At 40.9% G+C, this 11,309-nt stretch overlaps 1 protein-coding gene across 1 annotated transcript; it reads right to left on the bottom strand.

The window, feature by feature from the left end:
- Positions 1-5,933: 5,933 nt before the first annotated feature.
- Positions 5,934-10,040, bottom strand: nr1d2b (nuclear receptor subfamily 1, group D, member 2b). Its single transcript, XM_079484308.1, has 7 exons — positions 9,815-10,040; positions 9,173-9,261; positions 8,820-8,964; positions 7,667-8,313; positions 7,403-7,588; positions 7,086-7,296; positions 5,934-6,899 (listed from the first exon to the last, which is right to left on the bottom strand). The coding sequence occupies exons 2-7, from the start codon at positions 9,257-9,259 to the stop codon at positions 6,703-6,705; spliced, it is 1,473 nt and encodes a 490-aa protein (XP_079340434.1). The 5' UTR covers positions 9,260-9,261; positions 9,815-10,040; the 3' UTR covers positions 5,934-6,702.
- Between the last annotated feature and the right edge of the window lie 1,269 nt (positions 10,041-11,309).

The following is an 11,309-nucleotide window of genomic DNA, read 5'->3' on the forward strand; positions in this document are numbered from 1 at the left end:
AATGCTGTGACCACATGCATAAAAGCAAGTTCAGAGGGCACAGTTTGCTGAAGATTTGAGTCAGAGGAGGGAGAAGAGCTGGCTATGGAAGAAGAGGAGCAGGCCAACAAGGGAGAGGAGAAGGTCCAGGAGGGAGAGCAAGACAACCTCGCACCATCATTAAAGACAAGATGCAAGCAACAGTCATTGACCATGTCATTGTCCATGGCATGACAATGGCTGAAGCAGGACTAAGTGTCCGTCCAAACCTGAGTAGGTTCACCGTGGCCACCATTATCAGGGCATTCAGACAACACAACAGGTATTGTACTCTATTGCTTTCTTTGTCACAATACAATTTACAAGCCTATGAAAGTAGTCTATTTGTTTCAAATAAGTTGTTACTGTATTTGTAAAACATGTCAATTGACCACACGTTTCTTTCTTTAGAGTTGAAAGAATGCCACATCGAGGTGGGAGGGTTGCCATATTTACAGCGGCACAAGAAACCCTCATTTTGGATATGGTTCGTGAGAACAACCTCATCAGACTCCGGGAGATCAGAGACAAAGTCACTGCCGATAATGTCAACTTTGCGAGCATTGATGTCAGCTTGGCCACAATAGGGGGTAATAGCACTCTTTGTGCGGCCATGGGTTTGGAGGGGCTTGTCCACCGGCATTCTGTCCTTTGGGTCTTACAACATCCAACGTCTCCTCACCTTCCTAGAGGAGCTAAAAGACATCCTCCTGGACCGCCCATCACATTTATGTGATCATTTGGGACAATGTAAGCTTCCACAGAACAAACCAAATCAGAGAGTGGTTTGTACAGTAACCACCTTTTAAACGTCTGTCTGCCACCATACTCCGCTTTCCTGAATCCTATAGAGGAGCTCTTCTCATCGTGGAGATGGAAGGTTTATGACAGACAACCATACACTAGATAGAACCTCCTAAGGGCAATGGAGCTGGCCTGTGTTGACATCCCAGTGGAGGCCCTCCATGGATGGATTCGCCATTCCAGGGCGTTTTTCCCGCAGTGCCTGGCAAGAGACAATATAGCCTGCGATGTGGATGAGGGGATGTGGCCCGATGCAGCTCAGCGACATGATGCAGCACAGTGATTGTGGTGTGTGTGTGGTGTGAATAAAGTAAATAAAAAAACTTCACACCCTGATCATGTTTTCAAGAGTACTGTTGTGTGCAATAGATTCAGTTTTTGGATTGATTTGTGTTACAGTAGTGTACATGCAGAATTTACTATAGATTTATACTCTTCATATGAAACTCACAAATCTAAATGCCTAATGCTCTGCAGAGATCTAAGATCCATTACTGTAAAGTTTCTAAAAATATGCATTGGTAGTTATGAAACAAAGAACCTTCTCACAAATTGAGCATTGTGTTTTCAATTTTTTTGCTGTTGTGTGTAATGATGTGTATAGTGTTTACATTTTTGAAAGCTTCGAGCTGCTCTTTTGGTGTGAAAGTTTGAGTTTTGAAGTGAGAAGGTGTGGTTGTGTTTATGTAGCTTTAGAAAAGGGTATTGTGTTTAGACATTGGGGAACATGGAGGAAACGTTTGTGAAATGTGTTTTAGCATTTGAGAAAAACTGTAATATAAGAAGTTAAATGATTCTAGTAAATAATATCTAATGTCAGCATCACCCGGTGTCTTTTTTTTTGCATATTTAGCATGAAGTGAATGTTTGGCTGTAAAGATGTGTCTTTAATCTAGATTTAAATTGGGCGAGTGTGTCTGATCCTGGAATAATATCAGGAAGGTTATTCCAGAGTTTAGGTGCTACGTATGAGAAAGCTCGACCCCCTTTGGAGGATTTAGTTATTCTAGGTATTATCAAAAGTCCTGCGTTTTGAGATCTTAGAGAGCGTGATGGGTTGTAGTGTGATAGAAGCTCTGTTAGGTAGGTAGGGGCTAAACCCTTTAAGGCTTTATAAGGGATTAAAAGAACTTTAAAGTCAATACGATACTTAATGTGAAGCCAGTGAAGGGTTGATAACATTGGGGTTATGTGATGGTATTTTCTGAACTAACTGTAGTTTGTTTATTGATGATGAAGGACAAACACTAAGTAGCACATTACAGTAGTCAAGTCTTGAGGTCATAAATGCATGAATAAGCTTCTCCGCGTCGGCAACACATAGAATATTTAATCATTTGGCAACATTTCTTAGGTGGAAAAAGGCTGTTTTTGTGACATTTGAGATGTGATTTTGAAATGACAGGTTGCTGTCTAATATAACGTTACAGTATTAGTTGGAGTAACAGTATATCCTTCAACTTGCAGTTTATAATCAGAAATATTCGGTTTACGTGTCTTTGGTCCGATAAGTAATATTTCTGTTTTATTAGAATTTAAAAGAAGGAAATTACAGGTCATCCAATGTTTTATATCTTTGATGCTCTCTGATAATTTGGATAGCTGGGAGGAATCATCTGGTCTTGATGAGATATATAGCTGAGTATCATCTGCATAGCAATGGAAGCTAATTCCATGTTTTTTAATAATGTTTCCGAGGGGCAGCATGTATATGGAGAACAGCACGGGTCCCAGAACCGATCCCTGAGGTAATCCATAATTTACTTGCGTTAGATTTAAATGGACATATTGATGTCTGTCTGACAAGTAAGATCTAAACCACTGTAGTGCCTGTCCCTCAATACAGGTATAATTGTGTAAGCGATCTAGAAGTATGTTATGGTCTACGGTATCGAACGCAGCACTAAGGTCAAGCAGGACCAGGAGTGAGATGTGACCTTTATCTGATGCTATAAGCAGGTCGTTTGTCATTTTAACGAGCGTGAAAAACGCTGTAGCCTTTCGTTTGGGGCGATAGTTGGTCCTAATTCATAGGACAGACTTGGAGGTTGAGTTTTTACTATTTTGACTCCTATGTTTTCGATTTTCTCTATAAAATAATTCATGAAGTCATTGCTACTTCATATGTGCGACGGCATATCCTGGTCAGATGATATCTGTTTATTTCTTAATTTAGCAACTGTGCTAAATAAAAACCTTGGATTGTTTTTGTTAGTTTCTATGAGGTTACGGAGGTGCTCAGACTCTAATGCTTTTAGTGCCTTTTAATAACAGTTTGCACTCTCTCTCCACAATTTTAAAAACCTCTAATTGGGTTTGTTTCCATTTGCGCTCCTCTTCTCTTCTCAGAAAAGATCTTTTTTTACTTCATAGGAGCAACAGCTTCTAATGTATTAGAGAAAATAGTTCCCAATTTCCTGGTCATGACATCGAGCGGTATGGTTATTAAAGGAGTCAGATTTTTAGTAGTCGAGGTTATTGTTCTACTCTGTCAATATAGAGTTAAACGGCCAATTCCTGCAGTGCGCAGTGTACATGTATCTACACTTGATATCTTCACTGCCCTTTTGTTTACTCTGGGTATGTCCGTTCCAGAACAAGTTTGAAGGTTAAGTTTAATCAACCTCCTGCTAGTTACCCAGAGTTAACGCTCACTTACAGTAACGACATGAGGACATTTTAGTCAATGGATCACAGATTTCACGAGTCACCATGGACAAAGTTTAGAAGCTTAAAGGTTTTAACAGTTTTTGCTCAAAAGATTTAAATCTGCATCAGTGTATAAAGTGCTAAGTTAGAAACATAAAAATTTTGAAATTGAATTTGAAATTAAAGTTTTTAACATATTTTAATTTAAATGGACTTAAAGTTATAATTAGAATGTAAATATTTGAATTGTATGCCATAGTTCCCGTTGGGTGTCACCTAATAAAGCCTTGGAAACCTGCAGCCTGGGAAAGGAACTTGCAACCTTTGAGTTTTAAAACTGTCTCTCTAACCATTAGTCCACAACTATCTTGGACCCATCGCATCAAATATGGCCTAATAAGTGGACAAGAGTAATGATATGCAAGCGCTTTGCAGTTAATATACTTCACGATACTTCATCCTTTAACTGTTGGAAATTGTAAGGTGTGCATATTCATCCAGTGTTATTTTGAGATGTTTTAATAAACCTTATTCAAAGTATATACAGTATTCAATATAAATACATAAAGCTTAAAAAATTACAGTTGTTGTGAATGCTGAATTGCGATGGGTGAGATTCGAAATGTAATTGTTATATCGCTGTAAAATGATAATATATTATATGTAATCTGTGCTTCCACACCCACTTGACGCTCATCAAAAGGGCACACATGCGCAGACCTGTCAGTCATCTTCTAGTATTACTAGGCCTTAGTGCATCTCTTGATTGCACCATTGATCATGCCATTCTAATACGTCGTTATTATCACTTTTTACTTTTAAATACATCTTGTCACACATGGTATGGACTGGAGTGTCACAAGTATCACTTTTAGGCCCCATCCTTTTGTCACTTATACACACATTATCGTGTATAGATAGTAATCTGTCGTTTAATAATCAAAATCTAAATGTGTCTTTCTTCCACTGTAGACATATTCTAAAATTGCAGCCCATGTTTTCTGCATCACATATCAAGAAGCTTATTCATGCGTTTATGGCCTCAATAATAGATCACTATATTTCACTGCTGTGTGGGTCAAAACCTGGCATAGCGCTTATAGATGACAGAAATATTATCATACAAGGCCTTTACTACAGTCACTGTACTGGTTGCCTATTAAGTTCCCTGTACATTTCAAAATCTTGCATTTAATGGTTAAACTCTTCACAAACTATTATCAGATTACAGTCTACCTGGCTTCTCAGCTTGTGTAGTATTCATCCTCTAGTTGTGGCATTGTTACTAGTTGCAATCTGGTGCAGTAAATTGGATGTTTATAGTACTCCTTGACAAGGAGATAATTTATACACATTCAGGTGTTTTGTTATCAATATTGTGGTTGCACTTGTGACAGAACATTTAGGCGTCACCACAAAATACTGCGATTAAAATATATGACATTTACATTTCATTTGGCAAAATATGAACCTATATTGTGTCAAATACTTAACAATACATCTATAAATCAAAAAGTCAATACATTGGATGATGAGAACGATCTGTTAAATTAAAGACTTGTTTAAGAAGACCAACTTCATCAGTACTAGTGCTGTTTTAGTCTGGCTTTGATAGTGAGTAAAGCACCATATTCTGGGCTAACAAAAATCGAATTAAAGTTCATTCAAGCACTTGCAAGCACAAGTTTGTCTTTATATACTTCTGGATATTATCAGAGAGCATCTCATTTTAAACGTTTTTGAATTATTTGAATTATTTATCTTTACTGACATGTAGAAATGACAACAAGATATCACAAAAAAACAAAAGGATTCAGTATTTGTTTTCTCTATTTTTATTTTCTATGCATTTCATTATATATATATATATATATAAATCTATCTATCTTGCAATGCTCTCGCAGAACAAAACACAGACTGGAATATGGCAACACAATGCTGAATCGCAGGTTGAACACTGACACACAAGAACATCAACACCAAACACAACTCAAGATACTCTAATACATCAGTTTTTACATGACAACTCATCTGCAGACAACTGACCCACGTACAGTCCACACTGTGAGGCACTGCCAGAGCAATGACATCACGTCCTGTTTCCCATTTCCTCCTCGTGGTCTGATCCAACAGGCCATGATCAAGCATGCAGTGTACTGACACTAAAACAACAATTCTACAAAAACATGTACTTGGGCTTGTTCAAAGCAATACATGAAGAAAAACTAATAAATCACTTTGTGTCTGCAACTGGAAACAACAGTAATCTGAGGGAAAACCGCTACTCCAAACCATCAAAAAGTTCATCAAGTTTCCAACCAATCAGAAACTCAGATGTCAGCTAGGGTGTGTCCTGAGCATTACTACGGATAGTTTTGTCAATGCATGTTTCCTACAGTTATATCTTCTTTAGTTTAGTAGCATCATTAGACGTTGTGTCATTAATTGACAGACGCATCATTACGCAGCTGTAAGATAAAAACTTTATTTATGTTGCAAATGGTCGGTCAACACACTGCAAGCGTACAGTCCCGTCGTCGAGCAACCTTTGGCAGTATTAAACCTCCGCGCTCAGCGATACGAGGTACCTATAAACGTCTGTGCCATTAAACCACGTGTTATTATTCATCTAGTTATAAATATATCAACAGTTGAAGTACTCTTCTACGATCTGTACTCAATACAGGACAGAATGTTTCGGACCAAACCATTTTCACTTTACTAGACATTTTTAAGACAGAAAATGAAACTATAAAACTGTATCTATCCGTGAAACATTTGTGCGTCTTTCGGTCGGAAAGCTCAGATTAGCAGCTTGTTCCACATTTTCAGTTGTTGCATTTTTCTTTCAAGCTTAATGGATGTTAATGCATGCTGTGGGAATAACCCATCATCTGCACACAGCTTTCATACGACCACGCAGCCAAATTCTGAAGCAGATCAGAAAACAAACAATCCAAGAACAGTGAACGTGTCACTTATTGCACAGACGTTATAAATCTAAAGACAAATTCAAGGCACCTCCACGTTCACACAAACCACTTGATCGCACAAACTCTCGTAAGCATCTACAACGAAACCTGTAGTTTGCGTCTGCGAGTGGTGTGCGTAAGAACAGAGGCGTTAGTACGGAGGCGATATGGTTAACAGTACAATGACTTCTTCAGTTCCAGCCCCTCCACAGGGAAAGACTCAGGTTGTGGATGAGGGCGTGATCTACAGTTATTGGGGTCAGGGGTGGACCTTGAAGGCCAGGAGCTGCTCAGAGTGCATGTTGTTGAGCGAGCGCAGGTCGGGCAGTTTCAGGAGCAGTTTGGTGAAGATGGCGATCTCGTTGGGATGATTCTTGGTGATCAGACTCCGAAGAGCTCGAATCAGAGACTCCTGCAGCGCTTCAACTGAGTTAACATTCTCAAGCCCGGAACGATCTGTGGGGAATTTATTCATATGATCTTCAATAATAGATAATGGGATTTAAACAATAAATCTTTTACTATGTTGTTGCAGATATCTGTCAGAATGTATCAATAACTCAAGAAATGTAATTTTAAATGAAGACGCCCTGCTCGTGCTCAGCATCCCAAACAATTTAAATCTTACAGAGCAGTGAGTACCTGCAGACACCAGCACGACGGCTGTGAAGAGACTCATCTCCTCCTCGCTGAGGTTGAGAGCTTGTAGTTTCTCAGTGAAGTCAAACATTGAGTTAAGGAGATCTCCGGCACCCATCGAGCGCAGAGCCTCTACGCTGTACTTTCTGCCGCTCAGAAAGGTAACCGTCCGCTCCTTCACATCAAACAGGGATGTAAAACGCACCACCAGCACCTATAAAAACAGAAATGCACGTTCTGACAGGTCCTTTTCGTTCATCAGATTTTTCTGATGTATAACCGGGTTGTAAATGTTTATTTATAGATCTTTTATTTCGTACCTCAAAGGTGCCGGCCTTCAGCAGGCTGACCTGGTCATGCTCGGACAGATCTCTGAAACCGGGAATGCGTTTGGCAAACTCCACCACCTCCCTGACGGCTGGGGTGAAGCTCATGGAGAACTCCTCCCAGATACTGTGACCCGACTTCTGGGGGTCCACGTGAGGTGATGTATTCATGGGACATACCTACGTAACATCGATAAACTGTCAAGAACTTCAGCTGCACGAATGGCAGTGGCATTGTTCGAGAAGCGTATAACTCACCAGGTGCATTCTGCTGGCCCTGGCACACGTTGGGATGCTGTAGGTGGCATTGGCGTGCTTATCGTACTGGTACCTCAAAGGCACGTTCTGCAGGGCCTGCCCGGAGGAGCTGCTGTTGGCCGGTTGGACAGGGCAGACGCTACTGTGTTGTTGGCTAGAGCCCTCAGGCACTTGTGCAATGCAGCTTGATAGAGAATTCTGATTGGTCATTGAGGACGCGTGGATCTGGCGGTTCCTAATGTCCTCTGTGAAATGGCCGTGGTTGTCAGGGGCCTCTGAAGGCACATTGACCCGCTCTAGATTGTACATGAACGTCTCCTGATGGGCCCTGGTGACCGTGCCGATGACCTCCTCCTCTCCGCTGTCGGTGGCACTGGAAGAATCTGAGCTCAAGCTCGTATCCATGGAGACCGGCAGCTCGGGGCTGGGTTCAGATTGGTTGCTCTGGGGGGAGGTGGAGGAGGAGCGAGAGGATGGGCCGGAGCCACTGTCCATTGACACTCCGTCGGCGGAGAGGGGCGGAGTCTGGTTGTTAACAGACAGGGGCTGGTTGCCATGGTTATCGTTCATCATGTTGTTCATGGCGTTCTGCATCTCGAGCAGCATCCTCTGCTTCTCACGTTTGGGAATCCGGCCGAAACGCACAGCTGATGAGCAGAGACACTGTCAGATTCAGTTTAACAGATGTTGGACTCCATACTGACACCATTCAGGTTTAGGTTTTCCAACCATGTCAGGACATTTTCTTTCTGCACTAAATCCATTCGGATGGGTGGATGGCACAAGCGTGACTCTTATTTCATTGTTATGTAGTTTATACAGTATATGATAAGTTCTGTTGTTTTTATATAGTTTGGTTCACTTGTTCTGTTTAGATATATTGAGCTAGTCAAGTTATGATCTACTCCCATGTGGAATAAAAAAGATCGACTTCTCAGCCGTTTATCTGTCCACCTTTTTTGTTTAACAACGTACAACTGTTAATATAACAGTTATATAATTACAACATAAAACATTTCTTAATGTCCCAGTTAAGGTCACGTTTACATCAGAACATAATTTAGCCCAATATCTTATCCAGTATGTAGTCACGTGTCACGTAAAAACTGTGAAATCAAAGATATCATCATGTTTGGATGTAGCCGGAGCTCACCATCTCTGGACATGCCCACCAGCAGACACTTCTTAAACCGGCACTGCTGGCATCGGTTCCTGTTGATGCGCATGATGGGACAGCTCTCGTTCTTAAGGCACTTTTTATAGTGAATGTTCTGCTGAATGCTTCTCCTGAAGAAACCCTGCAGCAGAGAGAGAGAGAGGGTCAGAGGTGGCGGGGTCGTGGGGTCAGTGTGGCGAGCAGGTGTCGGGCTGCTACGTGAGAGTGAGACTTTGTGGATATAAATAAAGCAAAGTGACATCCCAGGTAGATGTGACCCAAATAAAGCAAGTGAAAGATACAGACATTAAACACTACTAGAAATACTCCATGAAGACACATCTTCTCACCTTACAGCCCTCACAGGCGTGAACGCCGTAGTGAAATCCTGAAGCCACATCTCCACACACTTTACACAGCAACACCAGCCCATTCATCTCTGAAGAGTACACACACAGATTCAGTGCTCTGGACTGACATGACCCTTCATTTTACTTCATATTTCCCTTATTATTTGACTTATTGACATAAACCAAACATGAAAAGTTATACATGCAGGACGCATAAAACATCTAATATATCAGTGTGTCCCCTACCATTACTAAGTAAACGAAAATGCATTAGAAGCCTCATAAAGTCTATTTAACGCTCAGTCAGTTTACTGTTTGTTATCTAGATTTGTGACAGATTATAAACCTTTACGTCTTGCTTGTATATTTAGGATTAATGATAATGATATTAATAACAATCAGCATGTAATGAGGATTTCATTATAAATCATGTTTTAATGAGAGATCATTTAGAATCAGTTGTAGTATGAATTGCATGGAAAGGTAAGTAGTTCTGCTAATGTCATAAAAGTTTCTATTACAATAGTTCATACACATTCATCACAGTTTTCTATACTGTATATTCTTCAAGTAAATTAAGTAATAGATAACCATGAAAAGAATAGAAGAAATAGAAACCATATCTTTAGGTCAGTCTCTTACTTGTGATTCCACTTTTAGCTGTGGAGGGCGATCGGGCTTTCCCTCCGGAGTGCCTGGGTGGGCGGGACTGAGGGGCCACAGGAAGGGTCTCGCCCGGGTGGCCCTGTCGTCGGCTGGACGAGGCTCCGTGGGGCGGAGAGCAGGACTGATAGCTGCTGTTGGAGGAGTCACTGTGACTTGAGTCTGGACTGGAGGCCGAGCTCGAGGACCTGATGTATGCTATCACTCCACCTGGTGGTTGAGACACAGAACAGCAATACAAGACGCTTCAATAAACGTGACAGACACATTTTTATTTAACTGGTCTGATCAATGATAGAACATGTTACACCCCATCTGTGTACTTGATAAGAAGTGTGGGTATGTGGTCTAGAGGTGCATTTGAGATTTCTGTATGGATCAATCTACATATACAGTCTCGTTTAGAATCGTTAGCAGTCAAACAAACAATCATTTAGAAATGACTTTCTTAAGCTCTTTTAGTTGATTAAAAACAGCAGTGGACCAGGCTCTCTCTCTCTCTCTCTCTCTCTCTCTGTCTCTCTCTCTCTCTGTCTCTCTGTCTCTCTGTCTCTCTGTCTCTCTGTCTCTCTGTCTCTCTGTCTCTCTGTCTCTGTCTCTGTCTCTGTCTCTGTCTCTGTCTCTGTCTCTCTCTCTCTCTCTCTCTCTCTCTGTCTCTCTCTCTCTCTCTCTCTCTCTCTCTCTCTCTCTCTCTCTCTCAAGATTCAAGATTCAAGATTCAAAAAAGCTTTATTGGCATGATAAAAAAGTGTTTTACATTGCCAAAGCAGGAAGATTAAATATAAACATTCTGTATAAAATAAAATAAGAGTATCCTATATAAGAAACAATATGTACACATCAATACAGACATAAAAGTGCGAAGTATTGACAAAAGTTCTTAGTGAAAGTGACAGGATCCTGTCATAAGTGTCAGTTTGTGTGTGTTGTGTCAGTGTTGTGTGTGTTGTGTCAGTGTTGTGTGTGTTGTGTCAGTGTTGTGTGTGTTGTGTTGTGTTGTGTTGTGTTGTGTGTGTTGTGCTGGTTGTTGCTCTTCTGTCGTGACAGGACTTGACGTATCTCGCCGCCAGGTTTGAGCTGATGGGCTTTTCTCCCAGTATGTATGAGATCTTGTCCTGTTGTTGAAACTGGTTGAAGTCTTTGTGGAAGTTTGTGAACTGGGGGAAGAATGTTTCTCTGATGTCCGTATTTTGGACACGAGGTTAAGAAGTGCAGCTCTGTTTCCACTTGTCTCTGTGTGCAGTGTGGACACAGTCGCTCTTCTCTTGGAGTCCATGTCTGTCTGTGTCGGCCCGTCTCCACAGTGAGCTTGTGTTCACTGAGTCTGTACATGGTCAACACTTTTCTTAGTTTAGGGTCTGATACGCTTTTGAGGTATTCTGCCGCTTTATATTCTCTGTTTAATGACCGATAGCATTCAAGTTTACTTTGCTGAGCTGTTGCTTCTGTCCAGTGTTTGAGATATTTTTCTTTT

The sequence above is a fragment of the Barbatula barbatula genome, assembly GCF_947034865.1.
Source record: "Barbatula barbatula genome assembly, chromosome: 21".
Lineage (NCBI taxonomy): Eukaryota > Metazoa > Chordata > Actinopteri > Cypriniformes > Nemacheilidae > Barbatula > Barbatula barbatula.